The sequence below is a fragment of the Oncorhynchus clarkii genome, chromosome 14 (assembly GCF_045791955.1).
Source record: "Oncorhynchus clarkii lewisi isolate Uvic-CL-2024 chromosome 14, UVic_Ocla_1.0, whole genome shotgun sequence".
Classification (NCBI taxonomy): domain Eukaryota; kingdom Metazoa; phylum Chordata; class Actinopteri; order Salmoniformes; family Salmonidae; genus Oncorhynchus; species Oncorhynchus clarkii.
Window position 1 is genome coordinate 2,951,835 of NC_092160.1, and position 22,785 is coordinate 2,974,619.

Sequence of the window (22,785 nt, forward strand, 5' to 3'; positions counted from 1 at the left end):
CTGAAACAGGCAACTACACATAGACAATAACCCACAAACTATCCAAGGAATATGGCTACCTAAATATGGTCCCCAATCAGAGACAACGATAAACAGCTGCCTATGATTGAGAACCAATCTAGGCAACCATAGACAAACCCCTAGACTACAAAAAAAATAAAACATACAAAAACCAATATACCAACCCTCGTCACACCCTGACCTGACCAAAATAATACAGAAAACATAGATAACTAAGGTCAGGGCGTGACTATACCCCCCCCCCCAAAGGTGCGGACTCCCGACCGCAAACCTGAACTTATAGGGGAAGGTCCGGGTGGGCATCTACCATCCGCTCTTGTAGCACTGACCCGTGGATCATCGCCGTAGGCCCCCGTCTGGGGACCCTCGCTGCGTGGATCATCACCAGATGTTCCGGTCTGTGGACCGTCGCCGGAGGTTCCGGTCTGTGAACCGTCGCCGGAGGTTCCGGTCTGTGAACCGTCGCCGGAGGTTCCGGTCTGTGAACCGTCGCCGGACGCTCTGGACTGCCGAGGCGCACTGTAGGCCTGGTGCATGGTGCCGGCACTGGTGGTACCGGACTGGGGACACACACCTCAGGGCGAGTGCGGGGAGCAGGCACAGGACGTACTGGACTGTGAAGGCGCACTGGATGTCTGGAGTGTAGAGCTGACACAACCTGTCCCGGCTGGATGTTTATTTTCGCCCCAAATGCAGGGTACTGGCACAGGATGCACTGGGCTGTGCTGACTCACCGGAGACACAGCACGCAGAGCCGGCGCAGGCTATCCTGGTCCAGAGGTATACTGGAGACCAGGATTGCTGTGCAGGCATCCTCCTTCCTGTCTGGATGCCCATTCTAGCCCGGCCAATGCGAGGAGCTGGAATAGAGCGCACCGGGCTAGAATAGCGCACTGGAGACAGCATGCGCATCTCTGCATAACACGGTGCCTGACCAGTTACACGCTCCCCACGGTAAGTACGAGGAGTGGCTCAGGTCTCCTACCTGACTCAGCCAATCTCCTCAGGTGTCCCCCCCGTAAAAATATTTCATGCTAGCCGTGTACCCTCATATCGTCACCGTTCCTCCTGTGCTTTCTCCAGCTGCTTCCTTGGCAGGGTCTTGTCCCTGCCATTACCTCCCAGGTCCAGGATGTCCTCACTCCTCTTTCTTCCAGGTCCAAGATGTCCACTCCTCTTTGGCACGCTGCTTGGTCCTTTTTGGTGGGTTATTCTGTCACGTTCGTCGTAGAGAGGAGTCCAAGGCGCAGCGTGATTAGAATACATTCTTCTTTTATTACCGAAGAACACTTAAACAAAATAACCAAAAACGAGCGTGACACTATACACAACGAGTGCTGAAACAGGCAACTACACATAGACAATAACCCACAAACTGTCCAAGGAATATGGCTACCTAAATATGGTCCCCAATCAGAGACAACAATAAACAGCTGCCTCCGATTTAGAACCAATCTAGGCAACCATAGACATATAAACCCCTAGACCAGGAAAAACCCATAAACGTACAAAAACCCTAGACATGGCAAAAACACATACATGTATACCCACCCTCGTCACACCCTGACCTGACCAAAATAATACAGAAAACATAGATAACTAAGGTCAGGGCGTGACACATACAAAGCTGGTTGCAGTTTCATCCTCCAGAAAAGACCGAACAAATAATATGGTTCAATTCAAATATACTAATTGATAAAAGAAAAAAAATCTTTATGGATTATTTTTCTTAAGGAATTATCTTTGTTAATGATATTTTGAATAGAATAGGTGGAGTAATGTCACGTGCAGTTACCAAACATATAGTATATGGAAATGTTTGCTCTATCCAAAATTACAACCAACTGATTGCAGGTTTACTGTAAAAATGGAGGAGAAAAGTGGAAAGGGGAGAAGGGAGAAGGTAGGAAAATTGTTTGTTTCCCCTTTATTAAAGATCAAAATTGACAACAATATTATTTTCCTAAATCATTTTTTTAATCAGTTTTACTTGAGAACCAAAATGTTGACCGCGGCACAATACAGGTTGCAAAATAGTTGGGACGAGATTTTCGATGTGCCGATTCCTTGGCACGTGGTTTATGAACTGATAAGCAAAACAACACTTGATTCAAAACTTAAGAGTTTTTCAATTTAAATGATTATACAAAATTGGTGCCGCAAACAGAACATTATGTGGATGGGGCAAACAACCATGTCAGCTCTGCAGATTTTGCTATGAAGAGACAGAATCATTAGATCAATTATTTTGGTATTGCCTCTATGGAGCTTCTTCCTGGTCACAGGTTCAGGAATGGCTGAAAAATCACAACATTTATCCCCAAAAAATGCCATAAATATAGCACTGGAGATTTGGAAAACCATAGTCAATCAATCAACAATATAAAAATACGTTCAGTAAAAAAACATTTAACTTACAACTGTAGATACTATGTGATTAGACAGGTTCAGAATTTATGTGAAACATCATTTTAAAAAGTATGGCAAATATGTATATGTGTAAAAAAAGACAACATTCCCTCCTCTCACACACCACACTGCACTGAATAGAACAGGTGTGAAATGCTTACTATGACTTGGGTGACTGGAGTATGACCATTTTTTGGGCCTTCCTCTGACACCGCCTAGTATATACAGTTGAAGTCGGAAGTTTACGTGCACCATAGCCAAATACATTTAAACTCAGTTTTGCACAATTCCTGACATTTAATCCTAGTAAAAAAATCCCTGTCTTAGGTCAGTTAGGATCACCACTTTATTTTAAGAATGTGAAATGTCAGATGAATAGTAGAGAGAATTATTTATTTCAGCTTTTATTTCTTTCATCACATTCCCAGTGGGTCAGAAGTTTACATACACTCAATTAGTATTTGGTAGCATTGCCTTTAAATTGTTTAACTTGGGTCAAACTATTCGGGTAGCCTTTCACAAGCTTCCCACAATTATTTGGGTGAATTTTGGCCCATTCCTCCTGACAGAGCTGGTGTAACTGAGTCAGGTTTGTAGGCCTCCTTGCTCACACACACTTTTTCAGTTCTGCCCACAAATTTTCTATAGGCTTGAGGTCAGGGCTTTGTTATGGACACTCCAATACCTTGACTTTTTTGTCCTTAAGCCATTTTTCCACAACTTTGGAAGTACGCTAGGGGTCATTGTCCATTTGGAAGACCCATTTGCGTCTTGAGATGTTGCTTCAATATATCCACAGAATTTTCCTCCCTCATGATGCCATCTATTTTGTGAAGTGCACCAGTCCCTCATGCAGCAAAGCACCCCCACAACATGATGCTGTCACCCCCGTGATTCACGGTTGGGATGGTGTTCTTCAGCTTGCAAGCCTCCCCCTCATTCCTCCAAACATGGCAATGGTCATTATGGCCAAACAGTTTTATTTTTGTTTCATCAGACCAGAGGACATTTCTCCAAAAAATACGATCTTTGTCCCCATGTGCAGTTGCAAACCGTAGTTAGGCTTTTTTATGGCGGTTTTGGAGCAGTGTCTTCATCCTTGCTGAGCGGCCTTTCAGGTTATGTTGATAAATGACCCATTTTACTGTGGATATAGATACTTTTGGACCTGTTTCCTCTAGCATCTTCACAAGGTCCTTTGATGTTGTTCTGGGATTGATTTGCACTTTTCGCACCAAAGTATGTTCATCTCTAGGAGACAGAACACGTCTCTTTCCTGAGCGGTATTTATACTTGCGTACTATTATTTGTACAGATGAACATGGTACCTTCAGGCATTTGGAAATTGCTCCCAAGGATGAACCTGACTTGTGGAGGTTTCTGAGGTCTTGGCTGATTTCTTTTGATTTTCCCATGATGTCAAACAGAGGCACTGAGTTTAAAGGTAGGCCTTGAAATACATCCACAGTTACACCTCCAATTGACTCAAATTATGTCAATTAGCCTATCAGAAGCTTCTAAAGCCATGACATAATTTTCTGGAATTTTCCAAGCTATTTAAAGGCACAGTCAACTTAGTGTACGTAAACTTCCGGAACAGCCGGTGCTCTGATACATGCTTCAGTTTTGCTTGCCTCGAAGTGAGCATAAAAGGCATTTAGCTCGTCTGGTAGGCTCGCGTCACTGGGCAACTCGCAGCTGGGTTTCCCTTTGTAGTCCATAATAGTCCATAATAGTTTGCAAGCCCTACCCCATCTAATGAGAGTCAGAACCTATGTAGTACGATTCAATCTTAGTGTATTGACACTTTGCCTGTTTGATGGTTTGTCTGAGGGCATGACAGTGTCAGTTTCTTGTCTAGTTCTGGCATTTAGGTCGCCACAGACTAGTACATGTCCCTGGGCCTGGAAGTGGTTGATCTCCCCCTCTTGGATGGAGAAGCTGTCATCGTTAATGTATGGGGATTCTATTGGGGGGATGTAGGTAGCACACATGGCTACATTTTTTACAATTTCCTTATTTATTTCTAACCAGATGTAAAATGCTCCTCTTTTGATTAATTTAATAGAGTGGGTTAGGTCTGCTCTATACCAAATGAACAGTCTGAGTCTCTTCCCTGTTTCACACCTGGTAGTTTGGTGGATGGGACTACCTACTCCCTGTAACCTAGAGGGAAACCTCTATACCATACAGACATTGTCATTCTTGTAGGATGACAATGTCTGTATTTTGGTGATCTGGGTTTCTGCTCTTCAGGCCAAAGACAAATGACTTCAGACCTTGTATATTCCAGCATGAGATAGTCAAAGCTTTGTGTTCCATAGTGTTCACTGTTGTTATCCGTGTGGTTTAGGCTCAGACCATTAGGTTTCAGCAGAGCATGCGGAGCATCTGGTGAATGCCTCTTAGGTTGCAGGATGGGTCTTGGGTGGGTGTATTAGTGGAGGTTCTCTCTTTCTCTCACACACACACACACACACACACACACTCTCTATACATTAGGGGGGCCATGACCAAGTCTCAGACAGTCATATCACTCCCACCCTGCCCTACGATCCCCCCAGGCCTGTTACATTAGAGCACTTGTCTCTGATCTCTCTCAGCACCCAGCTGTGTGTGTGTGTGCGTGCGTGCGTGCGTCAGGCTCACAGAGTGGTAGTAGGAGTCTCTGTCTGTCCACCCCTCCATCCCCCATCCATTCCCCAGCCTCAGTGTGTCTACAGTGGGGTGTAGTGTCTGTTAGCACCCAAGAGCGGCCCAACGCCCCTCTCCACCGTTCTCTCAGCTCCCCAGGCCACTTCAACGCCGATCCGCCAGTCTCTGAGCCAACTTGTGTGACAACCAGACACCAACCAACCAGCAAATACTAAGCCAAATCTTACATACAGTCTGAATGTCTTCAAGCCAACCTTTTTCCCAGTGAGGTGAATTAGCGATGGTCAATGTAAGGATCAGTTTACGAGAGAATGCTGTGTTAACATTCAAACCTGCTGGAATAGGTCTTTAATGTCTACCTTTATGTTCTATTCATGGAGACGGAGGAATTGTATTCCATACTTGGTGCAGTCAGTGAAACCCTCTCGGCCTAACGTTATGGAATGTGCTGTAATTTAACTCCAGCACCAAAACAATCTTTACTTTTTCTGCCACTTTCCTGGATGGCAACCAGTAGACACCAGGTGAAAACACTTCACTCCTCCACAGAGATGTGTAGCGCAGAGAGAGAAAGAGGAGAGAGAGAGAAAGAGAGAGAAAAGAGAGAAAGAGAGAGATACTTTTTTTAGAGGAGGGAGTTTGTTTTTAGATTCCTATAATCTTGGCAGTTCTCACAGCAGCTGCTGGTACTGCTACAGGATGTGACAGTACCAGGCATGAATGAGCGGTGCCATCCAACGCCACACACACACACACACACACTTACATACACACAAACACGCACACACACCACCTAACTGCCGTCCAACACACACACACACACACACCCCGGCCCACTGCCGTCCAACACACACACACCCGGGCCCCAGTGCTGAGGCAGCTCAGGAGGGCCAGAGGAAATGGAAAGGGAGCTCTCATGGGAGTCTCGGAGTTCTGAATGAACAGGATGAAAAGAACCTTGTGCACGCAAGGACCGTATTAAAAAAAAGAGATTCCCCCTCAAATAGTTGAGTAAAAGACCCCAAAGTTGCCCCTCGCTCTTCTTGAGAAGGTTTATGTTTTTGAGTGGACTTTAGGCGTACCCAAGTTGGTTTGTTTTGCTGATAGGAAAGATCCCTTGGGGTAGCCTAACCCGGTTCTATACACACCTTCTTACACATCTGTGTCTGGGGGCCTGGGCACGTACAGTGTGCGTGTGGGTGCGTGCTTGCATGTGTGTGGAGTGAAGTTGACACAGAGCCCCCCTCACCGAGTCAGACAGCAGTTGACTCAGAGACAGGCTTAGTGTTAGTTAGGGGGAAGCAGATCTCTGGTCTGCCTCTCTAATTCCATTTTATTTTCCATGGTTCATCTGGCACACCTGCCCAAAGTCATTAGACCCTGTGTCGCCAGCAGCAACAGAATGAATAGAATGTTTTATATGATTAACGAAGGTGTTTTATTTACAAGGTGCATTAAAACATCAACGTGTTTGAATTAAACTGCAAATGAAACATACAGTACTGAATATTCTTGAATGGTGGAATTATAGTCAGTTAATTTAAATGATTTAACCAGCAAATAGGCTATGCAAGGCCCATTGATAGAATAACTTGGAAATGTCATGAAAAATCGAGGGAATTATGAAAGGAAACTATGCTATGATTCCAATGACAATCTTTGCTGTATGAATTGAACTGCTTGTCCAGCATCAAGGCCATTGGAGCATGATTCAAACATGGGCCCTTGTCCACTGCAAGCTATTTTCATTAGCAGAACGTTAGTATGTCTTACCAGATGCCCAGGTCTGGCGACTAACTCCTCTGAATAAGTAATCCACAAAACAATGTACCTGTAGGAGAAACTATCATTTGTGTCTGTGATTATACACCATGACATCATGATCCAATGTGACAAAGGGTGTACTGCACACAAAATAACTGCACTATGCTCCATTTGCACTCTGTTCCCCTCTCTGCATTTAGATAGACGTATATTGATACTGTAGCTAAAACTGTATATTTGTTTATCCACTGCTCATTCTCTTACAACTCTATGTTCACCGTACCCCGCCTGTCACTAGCAGCACCGTATCACCGAGTATGTGTAAATGAACTTGGCGAATAAAGATTATTCTGATTCGGATATTTTTTAAATAAAAAAGCTGTAGAGAAAAAAATTATGTGATCATTGTCTGCCTCTCTCTCAGGTCCCCCGTGGGTGAGTCGTCAGGTGGAGGAGCGCCAGACAGCGAGGTTGGGGCAGACAGTGCGGCTGGCGTGCCCCGTAGAGGGTGACCCTCCTCCCCTGATTCTGTGGGTGAAGGACGGGCGTAACGTCCACCCGGGCTGGAGCCGCTACCGGGTGCTGAAACAGAGCCTGAAGATCAAAGAGGTGGAGCTGGGGGATGCGGGGGTGTACATGTGCCGTGTCACCAATGGCTTCGGAAGCATCGCCCTCAACTACACCCTCATCGTCATCGGTAGGGCCAAGGAGCGTCTGATCTCATCCCTAGTCAATGTCCACACACTTACATTTCATACACATCATGTAAACACACATTACATACACACATGCCTTATGCTCCAATTCTCTGTGACTCCTTTAATGAATACGTAGCTCTCTATATTCTTTCATACCTTAGCCAGTTAACTGAATAACTCCAAACCTGTCCCATATCAGACGTACTCCCTGAAATGTTACTAAGACATGTCCATATAAAATGACGACAACATTTCCCCGGTACCTTGGTCTAGTAGTGTGACCTAGCCTTGATTCTACACTCACAGTGCACATTAAGAGGGATTGTAATGCAGGAGGCCTACTGGCCCCACGTTAGCCCCTAGATGTGATTATATTTGACAGAACCGACATGACTGGCAGCCCTGGCGTTATTAAAAGAATATGGTTTCATTTACGTAACCGATGCAAAATGAAAATGTACAAGTGAGCATTGTAACAATGCCAATTTATGACTTGTTAGCATTACAGAACCCCAGCAGCTCTTCTGTCAGGTTTCATATCAAACCTCAGGAGAACAAAGGGAGGATTCTTTACCGGCTGCTCCTGTCACACTACACCCTGGTGCTTGTTTATAGTGCCGGTAATTTAATCCAGTGTTCAATTATTTTACACACACTGTCGGGGGTTTCACCCCCCTCTGACACAATGAGAAATTAATGTTGCGTGTGTGTGTCAGTGTGTGAGGTTGTGTGGTAAAAGAATGAACTCTGTCTGGAAGGTGGTTGGAGAGGGGGGTAGAGGGTTTTGGCAGTGTAGCTTTTGCGAAATACTTCTGGTTGAGATTGAGGAGGGATGGCTGCTGGGGGACTGTAGACCGGGCATTCTCTGCCAAAGCACTCGTCAAGGAGGCCGCTGAAATAGACGTCCTGCCGCCTGCACCACTATAAATCTGCTCCGGTCCAGTGATGCTGAAAGACTGAGAAGTTGTGAGGAGCGCTGAGCGGGACGGAGCCCCCAGCCCTTCCTGTGCTGGCCTTGGTCGGCCTGATCCATGGGGCGGGTGAGGAGAGCAGCTGCACTGTGTGTGTGTGTGTGTGTGTGTGTGTGTGTGTGTGTGTGTGTGTGTGTGTGTGTGTGTGTGTGTGTGTGTGTGTGTGTGTGTGTGTGTGTGTGTGTGTGTGTGTGTGTGTGTGTGTGTGTGTGTGTGTGTGTGTGTGTGTGTGTGTGTGTGTGTGTGTGTGTGTGTGTGTGTGTGTGTGTGTGTGTGTGTGTGTGTGTGTGTGTGTGTGTGTGTGGAGGATATAGAGGAGGAGGGAGGGAGGGTAATTACTCGGTTGATGACTGAGGTGGCTGAACTGGCCCTGATCGACCTCCACGGACCTCGTCCTCTGTGTCCTCCTCGTCTTGTTGGAACTCTGAATAGGGCCTCCCCTCCCTCCAGCCTCCCTGCGTGGGGAGTGAAGGTAGCCTGCTGCTTTCCTGTTTGGTCCCCTGGAGTAATGTGGAACTGTGAGTTATAGTGGCCTTGCTCTCTCTGGGACTCACTGTGCTGAAGTCTTACTGAAGTCATTAACTAACAATAGCCCTAGAACAGCCCTGGAACAAAACGGGCTAAAATGTGTAGTTTCAGTATGTGTTTAGCACAGAGGCTCAGGGCAATTTGTGAAGGATATGGGCTGATGGTTTATGATTGTTGTAAGTTTGTGACACAAAGCAAGGGATGTGACTTTGCCAAATTCGATCTGTTGAATTAAGTTTAAACGGAGTATGAAAAAACTTGAGTGACCCCTCCTAGGCCCCTGACTGGTTCCACTCAGGGCCTCCCCTTCAACAAAAAACACTGATCAGATCAGTGGCGTTCGCTGCCGTTTAAGATGAGGGAGAACCCACATTATTTTTTCATGAGCATGGCTTTATTTCTATTACATCATATTGAATGACTGTCATTCATATTCCATTCACCCAGTTCAATGTAACATTGATAGGTTTAGGCTATACCCATCATGAGGTTACTACAACTAGCCTACGAATCAAAGTTTACGTAGGTGCACATAGGTTGAGAGAAAAATATGAGGAAACAGACAGTCACACATTCAGTACTGCCTTGCACACTCTTGCCTGCATCTAGCTGATGCAGGCAAGTGTCTATTGTCTATTGGACAAATTCAGGTATGTTTATTCCCGTTTCGTTTGCTTCCGTTTAAGAAAGATTTTTCAACAGAATCGACGGATTGATTACACCCCTGATCACACGTAAACACAGTTCACTTTCATAACAGCCACATTGCATTCCTTCTCGCATCTATGCACTCTCCTCCTCTCACCTTTTCCCTCCACTTGTGGACTTCAATGAACAACACATCGGCTGTGTGTGAGCAGGCAAAGAAAAAAAAATCCATGCCAAATCATATGATAACTACTACACACAGCCTATATCGTTGTCACCATATTAGCTAAAGTAATGTCATAGCCGAAAGAAAGAAAGAAAGAAAGAAAGAAAGAAAGAAAGAAAGAAAGAAAGAGAGGGCTACCTAGTCAATTGTACAACTGCATTCAACTGAAATGTGTCTTCCGCATTTAACCCAACCCCTCTGAATCAGAAAGGTGCGGAGGGCTGCCTTATGCCTTAAGTGACATCCACATATTCATAGCTAATAGAACTAACGCGTTAGTAAACCCGCTACAATTATGGAGTAACGTTACAGTGTACAATCAGTAAGCAGTTCAGTAAGCACTTTAGCAGTTACACCGGCAGGCTCCGGGGGCAGTAAAATTAGTAAAACAAAAGCTTACCTTGACTTGGAAGAGTTCCAGTGTTGTGTTGGATAGTCATAGCCAGCTAGCTAACATAACTTCCCTCTGTTTGAGCCGGGTGTTTGAGTAGGCTAAACTAGCTAGTTGCATTTGGTAGCAAAGAAAAAAAGTATGAAATATAGCTATCTCTCTCTTGCTTTTCCTTCATTTTTGAAGAAGTTAATTTGTTCAAAACTGTTAAACTACTGTCTTTCTCTCTCTTTGAGTCAACTACTCACCGCATTGTATGCACTGCAGTGCTATATAGCTGTAGCTTGTGCTTTCAGTACTAGATTAATTCTCTGATCCTTTGATTGGGTGGATAACATGTCAGTTCATGCTGCAAGATCTCTGATAGGTTGGAGGACGTCCTCCGGAAGTTGTCGTAATTACTGTGTAAGTCATTGGAAGGGGAGTGAGAACCATTTTGTATTGAAGTCAATATTCCCAGAGGGGGACGGAAGCTAGCTGTTCTCCGGCTACACCATGGTGCTATCCTACAGAGTGCTGTTGAGACTACTCTAGACCTTCATTGTAAAACAGTGTGTTTAAATAAATTATTTGGTCACGTGAATATGTTTAGTATAGTTTTATCTAACAATGACAACTTTTTAAATGTTTTACTATTTGTATTTTTATGAAATTCACTGAGGAGAATGGTCCTCCCTTTCCTCCTCTGAGAAGACTCCACTGATGCAGATATACAGTATCAGTCAAAAGTTTGGACACCTATTCATTCATCAAGGGTTTTTCTTTATTTTTACTATTTCCTACATTGTAGAATAATAGTGAAGACATCAAAACTACAAAATAGCATATCTGGAATCGTGTAGTAACCAAAAACGTGTTAAACAAATCAAAATATATTTTAGATTTTAGATTCTTAAAAGTAGCCGCCCTTTGCCTTGATGACAACTTTGCACACTCTTGGCATTCTCTCAACCAGCTTCATCTGGAATGCTTTTCTTAAAGGAGTTCCCACATATGCTGAGCACTTGATGGCTGCTTTTCCTTCACTCTGCAGTCCAACTCATCCCAAACCATTTCAAGCTCGGTTGAGGTCGGTTGATTATGAGGCCAGGTCATCTGATGCAGCACTCCTTCACTCTTCTTCTTGGTCAAATAGCCCTTACACAGCCTGGAGGTGTGTTGTGTCATTGTCCTGTTGAAAAACAAATGATAGTCCCACGAAGCCCAAACCAGACGGGATGGCGTATCGCTGCAGAATGCAGTGGAAGCCATGCTGGTTAAGTGTGCCTTGAATTCTAAATAAATCACTGACAGTGTCACCAGCAAAGCACCCCCACACCATCACACCTCCTCCTCCATGCTTCACGGTGGGAACCACACATGCAAAGATCATCCGTTCACCTACTCTGCGTCTCAGAGTGGCAGTTGCAACCAAAAATCTCAAATTTGGACTCCACCGGTCTAATGTCCATTCCTCATGTTTCTTGGCCCAAGCAAGTCTCTTCTTATTATTGATGTCCTTTAGTAGTGGGTTCTTTGTAGTAATTTGACCATGAAGGCCTGATTCACGCAGTCTCCTCTGAACAGTTGATGTGGAGATGTGTCTGTTACTTGAGCTGTTCTTGCCATGATATGGACTTGGTCTTTTACCAAATAGGGCTATCTTCTGTATATCACACCTACCTTGTCACAACACAACTGATTGACTCAAATGTATATAAAAAAAGTATGTAGACAATTAACTTGCAAATCCGACTTGTAGGATAACGTTAGCCATCATTATCAAATTTTAACGTCACATAACCAGCAGTATCTACACAAACTTATGAGCTACGACCTAATTAAGTTGTAATGAGTACGCTAACGTTAGCTACTCATTCTCGCTTTATTAAAAGATAGCTACTTACATAAATCTGCAATAACGTTAGCAAAATTATACCAGAGAGGTCATTATATTCCAGTATCTCTGGCTATACTCACTACCACCGGTCTTTGCACACCAAACTAGCGTTACTGGTGCAGACTTGGGGACCGACGAACTCCAAGCACCTATTCCACATACTAGGGTTCTTCGGCAGAGCATGCATACCATAAAACTTTGGCTGTGGAGGCATGTTCAATCCGTATAGGTTCCGTAATCATTTGAAAACGTTGGGGGTGATGAATCAATTATGCCCCATTCTGATTAAAGAAGCAATAAAACTGGCCTTCTTTAGACTAGTTGAATATCTGGAGCATCAGCATTTGTAGGTTCGATTACAGGCTAAAAATGGCCAGAAACAAAGACCTTTCTTCTGAAACTCGTCAGTCTATTCTTGTTCTGAGTAATGAAGGCTATTCCATGTGAGAAATTGCCAAGAAACTGAAGATACTCCCTTCACAGTACTTGTACTCAGTACTTGTACTCCCTTCACAGAACAGCGGAAACGGGCTCTAACCAGAATAGAAAGAGGAGTGGGAGGCCCCGGTGCACAACTGAGCAAGAGGAGAAGTACATTAGTGTCTATTTTGAGAAACAGACGCCTCACAAGTCCTTAACTGGCAGATTCATTAAATAGTACCCACAAAACACCAGTCTCAATTTCAACAGTGAAGAGGCAACTCCGGGATGCTGGCCTTCTAGGCAGAGTTGCAAAGAAAAAGCCATATCTCAGAATGGCCAATAAAAAGAAAACATTAAGATGGGCGAAAGAACACAGACACTGGACAGAGGAACTCTGCCTAGAAGGCAAGCATCCCGGAGTCGCCTCTTCACTGTTGACGTTGAGACTGGTGTTTTGCGGGTACTATTAGCCTTTTAAACTGATAAACTTGGATTAGCTAACACAGTGTGCCATTGGAACACAGGAGTGATGGTTGCTGATAATGGGCCTCTTTACGCCTATGTAGATATTCCATAAAAAAATCAGTTGTTTCCAGTTACAATAGTCATTTACAATATAACAATGTCTACACTGTATATCTGATCAATTTGATGTTATTTGAATGGATAAAAAATGTGCTTTTCTTTCAAAAACAAGGACATTTCTGAGTGACCCCAAACTTTTGAACGGTAGTGTATAAAAAAATAAAATATAATTACTCAAACCACCCGCAGGCTGGATTGGATCCCGTCGCTGGGGAAAACGAACTCAATATACTTGAAAATTACTCAAACCAAATCGAAACTGTGTAGAAATGATAATGGGCCTACATTCAAACAGTTTCTTGACTGTGTCCAGCTCACTAAAACAACCAGAATGAAAGCTAGGACAGTCAGGAAGCATCGAAAACCCCCAAAACAATGGATTCTATTTTCATAAAATGTTGATGGCAAGGAAATATAACACGTTTTCAGTGTGGCCCTCCGGACCTCGCTGAAGACAAAATAAGTTTTAACAACCTATGAAATAACACAATGGAGTCATGTAGTAACTAGGGATGCACTGATGAGACATTTTTGGCCGACACCGATATCCAATATTTTCCTTGCCAAATTTTTTTTAGACCAATAACCGATATTTTACATTTTAGCGGCCTTTTAAGCATTCTAGTACAGTTAAATAGTTAACACACACACTTTGACGCAGGGGTCTAAGGCACTGCATCTCAGTGCAAGAGGCGTCACTACAGTCCCTGGTTCGAATCCAGGCTGTATCACATCTGGTCGTGATTGGGAGTCCCATAGGGCGGTGCACAATTGGCCCTTCATCGTCTGGGTTTGGCCGGGGTTGGCCGTCATTGTAAATAAGAATTTGTTAAATAAAGGTTACACACACACCACACCACACTGAATAAAAAGTTATTTTGTTGGCATTTACAAATGTCCCCATTACCAGTAAAACATAATCAAAACCTATTTCTTTCACTTACTTGCTGTGCTTTTTCGTTGTTCAGTCGTTTCATTCTCAACCAGGATTTCATCATGTCAAGCAGTGAAGTTTCAGCTCTGTCTGTCCGTGGCCTCTCTTCCTCTGTGCGCATTGTCACTGTGTCCATTTCCTCCTTGTCCAGCTGTGTGTGTAACATTTCACGTAAACCCTGTTTCTTGTCTGCATCGAAGGCATTGTACTTAGCATCGAGCATGGTGGCAACACCGCAAAGAGGCTCAGAGAGAATACCACCGACTCGCTTGTTCACAGCCTCGAGTACTTTTGTAAGTTAACCCCACGGTCTGTGTCGGCAGTTTTGTTGAGCAGGCGTTTCAATGCCATGACAGATGGTATCACATCTGCTGCAGACACAGTTGATTAGCTTATTTCTCGAGTCAGTTGTTCGAATGGCGCTAGGAGTGTGTTCATGTTCTCAAATGGCAGCATTGGTATGAAAACCAGCACATTCTTGAGCAATACGGCTTTCCTCAGTACCAAATCCTCGTGGAACCCACTGTGCTGTCTGACTCGGCATGCTCTCGGGGCTGACATTGCTGGTCCAAATGTCAGGCGTGACGCCCATAGCAAGTAGGACAATAAATTCCACTATCTTACCGTTATTGGATTTTGTCTCGCTGAAATGTTCTTACTCTTTCAAATCACTCCTCAACTTGAACTTCAAATCACATTTTATTGGTCACGTACACGTGTTTAGCAGATGTTATTGCGGGTGTAGCGAAATGCTTGTGTTTCTAGCACCGACAGTGCAGCAATATCTAACGGTTTTACAACATATACCCCAAATACACGTACATCTAAGAATGGATTAAGAATATATATACATGTATGTCAGAGCGGCATTGCACTGAGATACAGTGGCATAGTATAGAGTACAGTATATACAGTGCCTTGCGAAAGTATTCGGCCCCCTTGAACTTTGCAACCTTTTGCCACATTTCAGGCTTCAAACATAAAGATATAAAACTGTATTTTTTTGTGAAGAATCAACAACAAGTGGGACACAATCATGAAGTGGAACGACATTTATTGGATATTTCAAACTTTTTTAACAAATCAAAAACTGAAAAATTGGGCGTGCAAAATGATTCAGCCCCTTTACTTTCAGTGCAACAAACTCTCTCCAGAAGTTCAGTGAGGATCTCTGAATGATCCAATGTTGACCTAAATGACTAATGATGATAAATACAATCCACCTGTGTGTAATCAAGTCTCCGTATAAATGCACCTGCACTGTGATAGTCTCAGAGGTCCGTTAAAAGCGCAGAGAGCATCATGAAGAACAAGGAACGCACCAGGCAGGTCCGAGATACTGTTGTGAAGAAGTTTAAAGCCGGATTTGGATACAAAAAGATTTCCCAAGCTTTAAACATCCCAAGGAGCACTGTGCAAGCGATAATATTGAAATGGAAGGAGTATCAGACCACTGCAAATCTACCAAGACCTGGCCGTCCCTCTAAACTTTCAGCTCATACAAGGAGAAGACTGATCAGAGATGCAGCCAAGAGGCCCATGATCACTCTGGATGAACTGCAGAGATCTACAGCTGAGGTGGGAGACTCTGTCCATAGGACAACAAACAGTCGTATATTGCACAAATCTGGCCTTTATGGAAGAGTGGCAAGAAGAAAGCCATTTCTTAAAGATATCCATAAAAAGTGTTGTTTAAAGTTTGCCACAAGCCACCTGGGAGACACACCAAACATGTGGAAGAAGGTGCTCTGGTCAGATGAAACCAAAATTGAACTGTCGTTCCACTTCATGATTGTGTCCCACTTGTTGTTGATTCTTCACAAAAAAATACAGTTTTATATCTTTATGTTTGAAGCCTGAAATGTGGCAAAAGGTCGCAAAGTTCAAGGGGGCCAAATACTTTCGCAAGGCACTGTACATATGAGATGGGTGTATTATTTCATAGTTTTTTTATCTCCACTATTATTCTACATTGTCATTTTTTATAATATTTTATATTCAAACCACCCGCAGGCTGGATTGGACCCCCTCGTATGTTTGACACCCCTAATTTAAGATTACGGACGACCTAGAATTAGCTTGACCCGAGATACTGCCTGATGACACAGACGGCTTCATCAACAATGTTAATGTGTGTTGTGTGAAAAAAATACCCGGTTTGATGAACTAGTAGGTTAATTGCCCAGCCAAGCAGATACAGGTAGTAGAGTCATTTTGGTTGTGAAGTACATTATCGAAAACCTTTGTACTTGGCTGTCCCCATGTCACAGGCCCTCCCAGTCAACACCACCTCATAAGATGAGGTGGTGTTTATAAGGATTGCCTGCTGCAGTTGTTCGAGAGATGTCCAGTTTGCAGCCGAACATGCAACATAGAAAAGACCAGCAAGGGAACTCTCAGCATCATGTAGATATGCCCCCGCTGTGAGCTTTCCTATAAATGGAAACAGGTTGGTGAAATTTGACCTGGTCGAAGGTCAAAACAGTTTCGAGTTTTGTCCCAATTCACCTTCATAATCTAGCCTGTTGGAACCAACCTGATCACTGCGTTTACCATTCTATTTCACTTCCGATATCATAATATGAAATAGAAAGGTGAATGCAGTGATCAGGTTGGTTCCAACAGGCTAACCATAACAACCATTAATAACGTAATCAGTGCTCTGTGTGTGTGACCGACCAGTATCTTTGAGGGGCCAGGAGCTGATCTGCACTGCCATGCCCATCAATGGAGCACTGGCAAAGGCCTCACCTCTTGCCTGCTCACCAACCATTGTGATGGGGAGACCATAATTAGGTAGGTTTAGTCTGACCTGTTCAAACTTCAACGCAGTACCTGTTTGTGTGTCAGATATTACCTATCCTAACTACCACTGTTAATAGAACAGTGACTGTGTTCACAGAAACATGTATGGAGCCAACACATGGAGGCTTGCAAGATGATGTGATGTCCAGACTGACAGACAGGCTTGAAACTGATGTCTGTAAATGTAGAGAAACCTGGCACTTGGCATAACATTTTTACTAGACTCAACTTTGACTTGTATTGTCTTTTGTATTATTGAATTGAATGGTATTGTTATATTAGCTGAACACTGCTACTATTGTATTATGTAAAGGGTTGTTTATTCAGCAATTGCATTCTCATATTACTCTGTGGGCTACTGACCTATTCAAAGCTTCCTCTGACATCTCACCATACATCTATCTGCCTTTAGTTATTGAACTCAATGTGCAGGAGGTTTGTTTGTTTTGGTTGAGTGGGGGAAAACAGCTGAAATGGTGTCCCTTGAGAGTGCAAAAATAAAATATATGTTAGGAGAAGTTCAATATTATCATAAGGAGACATATATAGGCAGAGGAAGTCGAAGAGAGGGAGGAAGAGGGTGAGCTTGAGTCGGGTAAACATTTTGGAAAAAAGGAAGATGGTTTGTCGAAGAAGAATGGTAGAAAGTGTAAGCAGAATGAGTCGAATTCCGGATTGAGGTCTGGAGGAGGAATGGAATTGAGGGCGAATTATCGGAGGTAGCAGGTGTGGTGAAATCCTCAGAGGATAGAGGTGAGTGTGACATTTTTGTAGAAGGTGGACGCCTGCCTTTTGTGATTTCAGGGTGGGTGAAAACAATTGGGTGCTATGGAATCAGTGAAGGTAAACTGAAGTGGTTTTGTGTTAATTGGGACAAGAGATGTGACTTGTTTTGCTCTCGAGCAAATTGAAAAGAGTGGACCAACTGAAGGGGAAGATTCCCAGTGTTTGTGATGCTTGTAATTTGGTGTGACACAGAAAGGGTGGCGTGAGTGGTGAAACAGAAGAGTCATTGTCTGTTCTTTTGAGTTTTGATGTTGAGTCCCTGCCCGACAAATTCATGTTAGGATATTTCAGTTATCCCGTACGAGCTTATGTGCCAAATACATTACGTTGTTACAGGTGTCAAGCTTATGGGAATGTGGCAGCAGTGTGCAGGAGGGAGGTTCCAAGGTGTGAGAAGTGTGCAGAAGGGAGACAAACGAATGTGTAGCATTGGGGAAAGAAGCGGTATGTGTTAATTGCAGGGGTGCGTGCCCGTAGGGTTGGGAATCTGAACTGTCCGCTGCGAGAGAGGCAGGTTGAGGTTACCAGATCTGTATCAGTACAGATGGAAAGGCCAAAGAGTGATATGTGATTGGCTATTTAGCATTCATAGCAATGGGTATCAACTGTATTGCAGGGATGAATCTTAAGTTGCAGAAAATAGAGGTAGTGGTGGCAACTGCAGATAAATATTTGGGTGTACAAGATTTGACATCAGAAGACTTACAGGGTGTGTTGAGTGGTGGTGCCCCGTCCTTTCAGACTGTTGGCCTGAGGTAGGACTAGATAGGTTTAAATAGTGGAGTAGGGTGGTGGGTTTTTAATGAGTGTAGGGTTAGATGGTAGGGTATTTGTTGATTAACTTTTTCAAGCAAGGCATAAGGGAGTTCTATTTCAGTATAGTTGGTGGCAGCAATGCAACATTTATTGGATGCCAACCGCTGTTAAACCTCATCGAAGAAGGGGAAATGGCTGTAGGCAAGGTTCTGACAGATAGGTGTGTCTTGGTGGTGACAAGGGCACACCCAAGAAACAACCACATCAAGCCACACCTCTAAGCCAACTCATGTTTGACTTCTGTCATGGCCGCCAGTATTTCTTGAGGAGCAAGCCAAAGAACGAGTCTAAATCAGTGTGTGCACTTCCCATTTAAGTATTCAACAGAGAGGTACACTACATGACCAAAAGTAAAAAATCATGGGCAATTATATGGAGTTGGTTCCCCCTTTGCTGCTTTAACAGCCTCCACTCTTCTAGGAAGGCTTTCCACTAGATGTTGCTGTGGGGACTTGCTTCCATTTAGCCACGAGCATTAGTGAGGTCGGGCACTGATGTTGGGCGATTAGGCCTGGCTCGCTGTCGGCGTTCCAATTCATCCCAAAGGTGTTTGATGGGGTTCAAATCAAAGTTTGTCACGTGCCCCAAATACAACGGGTGTAGACCTTACAGTGAAATGCTTACTTACAAACACTAACCAACATTGCAATTGTTAAGTAAAAAGTAGGCGTTAGGTAAACAATAGATAAGTAAAGAAATACGAAATAAAAAGAACAGTAAAATGACAGTGAAAATAACAGTAGCGAGGCTATATACAGGTGGTACAGAGTCAATGTGCGGGGGCACCGGTTAGTCGGGCTAATTGGGGTAAAATGTACATGTAGGTATAGTTAAAGTGGCTATGCATAGACGATAAACAGGGAGTAGCAGCAGTGTAAAAGAGGGGCTTGGCTGGTGGCGGGACACCTGTTCAGGAGTCTTATGGTTGAGGTTAGGGCTCTGTGCAGGCCAGTCAAGTTCTTCCACCAATCTCGACAAACCATTTCTGTATGGACCTCGCTTTGTGCATGGGGATCATTGTTCTGCTGAAACAGGAAAGGTCCTTCCCCAAACTGTTGCCAAAAAGATGGAAGCACAGAATCGTCTAGAATGTTATTGTATGCTGTAGCGTTAAGATTTCCCTTCACTGGAACTAAGGGGCCTAGCCTGAACCATGAAAAACAGCCCCAGACCGTTATTTCCACTGCTCCAGAGTCCAATGGCGGCTAGCTTTACACCACTCCAGCTGACGTGGTGATCTTAGGCTTGTGTGCAGCTGCTCAGCCTTGGAAACCCATTTAATGAAGCTCCCGACAAGCAGTTATTGTGCTGACATTGCTTCCAGGCAGTTTGCGGCTGAGCCGTTGTTGCTCCTAGACGTTGTCACTTCACAATAATGTCATTTACAGTTGACCAGGGCAGCTCTAGCTGGGCAGAAATTTTATGAACTGACTTGTTGGAAACCTATGACAGTGCCATGTTGAAAGTCACTGAGCTCTTCAGTAAGGCCATTCTATTGCCAATGTTTGTCTATGGAGATTGAATGGCTGTGTGCTCAATTCTATGCACTTATCAGCAACGGGTGTGGCTGAAATAGCCGAATCCACTAATTTGAAGGGATGTCTTCATACATTTGTGTATATAGTGTATTTGGTGACATTCAATAGCACTTGTTGTCAACATGTCTCCAATCTTATCAACTCCTCCTCATAGCAAGCACGGGCAGAGAGGCAAGTCTAACCTCAAGTTCCGATCCTTTTTTTTTTAATGACTGCTGCAATCCTGCAACACACTGAGTAGAGCATACTTGTCATAAAAATGTAATTTTATCCCTGTAGCTGATATTCTGTTCTTGGCTCTTGATGCCTCGGTGTGGTAATTTGGCTGTAAACCCGAGTGAGGTAACAGTAATTTTAAAACTATTTTTTAACACATAGACCACAGTTCTCACTGAAGTACTTTTTCTTTGTGCCTTTCTGCACACAAGTGTAAATAGAAACATGTTTTTCCCACAATAGTGGCAGCAGGAAATTACCCCATAGGTATTAGTTGTGCTCTTGACTTGCATTTTTGCAGCTGCATGATATGTTTTAATGACATCATAAACACAGGTCCAATCTCACACTGCTGGGTAAGTACTGCTGGGTTGTTGCTGCTGTGTAATGTGCTGCTCCTTTGCAAAAACAAGGATTTACAATGTCTCCCTCTTTACCTCCATGGTAGTAAAAGTGTTATTTTGTCAGGGGATGTTTGAAACATTTGGAAGCTGTCAGAGTTCAGGAGAGGTAAAGCTTGACCCTGACCTCTTGTGACCTTCCCACCACTCACTCTGGATATCCTGTCCGGCAGGGGGACAAATCCTTCATCACTCTATTTCCCTCCCTAGTCTCCAGTGTCCCACTCACAGCACCCAGGCCCCATAGCCCCTCCATCTCCCCCAGGGCCTGGCTGGCTGTACCCCTATCACTGGCTGTACCCCTATCACTGGCTGTACCCCTATTCCTAGCTGTAGCCTACCACTGGCTGCACCCCTGGCTGTAGCCTTGGTGGTCCCTTTGTCTGCAGGAATACAGTCCCCTGCTGTGTAACCCTGTTGTTTTAGGGCCAGGCCTCACGCAGCCAACATTGTTAATGCTCAGCACTAGTGCCTCGCTTGGGCATTCTGCAGGAAAGGACTGAAGCTCTCCCTCGACAGTTGTAAATAAGGGATGGAGTCAGTAACAGTTGTTGCCCCAGTTCTGGGTCACGTACCATACCAATACAAGAGGCAACGGAAGTCTACCAGACCCACTGAAACAGAAATGGAAGAGCAGTCATGTATAGTTCGATACTAGGCAGATTAGTCTATTTGGCTTGCATGACCTTGCTGTTCTATATATGCCCTGTGTAAATGTTGACTCTAAACAACCACACATGGTAGGAGAGAGAGAGGCATTCTATTCTATGACTATGAGACTGTGGATTCTGGTCAGACGGGAGGCGAGTGCGGTCTGACAGTCGGTCAGTGAGTTAGGGCTGAAGGTTTTCTAGAGGGCCTGGTGGAGCAGCTCCAGCCCCAGACCTTTTGTTCTTTGTTTGCAGGCGGTGAGGTACATGTGTTGCAGTTTAGCCCACGCCTCCCTCACCTAAATGGATAATTGTATCGAAATTATACTGGCAGGCCCAGCTCTAGAATGCTGTACGAGACGGACGGACAGCAGGGGGGGCAGCCAGGCTGGGGCGGGGGGTTCAGCCTGCTGCGGCCTCAGTGGAGTTTGTCAGAAATGCAGGCACACTTTGGGTTGTGCCATGTTAAAGGGAAAAGGGGGGGGGGTTAGTTGCCAGGAGTCACAGCCACCAGTGTTAATAAATTACTCTGTGTGGTTAAAACTGAACACACCCTCCACCAGTTTCCTCCCTCCACCTAACTGACCATACTCCTGGAAATAGAGTGACTCAACAATTACCACCACAAACCCCTATCCGTTGGCTTTTAAATCCACGTCTTTTCTCTCTTTTCCCTCTCTGTTCTTTCCAAGCCAGGCAATATTTGGAGCGAGAATGATTTACACGTATTTTTCCAGGCAGCTCCCTGTTTCTTCTCTCTCTTAACAGCCCGTGAACTATCGGTGAGGTAAGATTTGTGAGTTGTTAACATGTTGAGAGATAAAAAGCTCTTGACAGTGAGTAGTGGTTTCAGTGATACAGTTGAAACTGGAGGCGTTACATTAACTCATCCGAACAGTGAAATATGCGTGTGAGGGATTGAGTCGCCCCTTTGATCATGTTTCCACCGACGTGACAATGATCTAATTTCTAATTGTGATTACTGCTCGTGTAACACCGAACCCCACGACAACCCGACCCACCCGGGCCTCCTAGAACATGTTTGTTTTTTTCCTCATTCATTGTAGGGAAGTTGAGGCAAGTTCAAAGCACAAACACATATGGACACAAATGAATCCATGCTTGTGAGTAGTGGAAGAAAGGCCTGTGTTGGGGGGGAAAGGGGGAAAGATTAAAGGATGTTTGATGAAATTGAAACCATTCGGTCTCATATGAAATTAAGCTGAACAAAGAGAGAGACAGAGAAAGAGTTCTCCGTTGTAAATAAGTGTGGGTAGCAGGACAAGCAGTAAGGGAGTCAGTTCTGTCTAGACTTTGAGACCTAGGGCAAGGGCAAATGCTATAGGGAGGTTAGGGTTAAAGATAGTGCCAGGATGTGGGTGAGGTTTAGGTTAAGTATGTAAATACATTAAAGGTTAATAGTAAGGCTAGGAGAGGGTTT

General features: G+C 44.2%; 1 protein-coding gene across 1 annotated transcript in view; it reads left to right on the plus strand.

Annotated features, from left to right (window-relative positions):
- LOC139365908 (fibroblast growth factor receptor-like 1) overlaps positions 1–22,785 on the plus strand; it is a 40,562-nt gene that overhangs the window by 6,099 nt on the left and 11,678 nt on the right. The window contains exon 2 of the mRNA XM_071102968.1: positions 7,274–7,546. Coding sequence (XP_070959069.1) covers positions 7,274–7,546 — 273 coding nt within the window. The remainder of the gene's footprint in view (positions 1–7,273; positions 7,547–22,785) is intronic.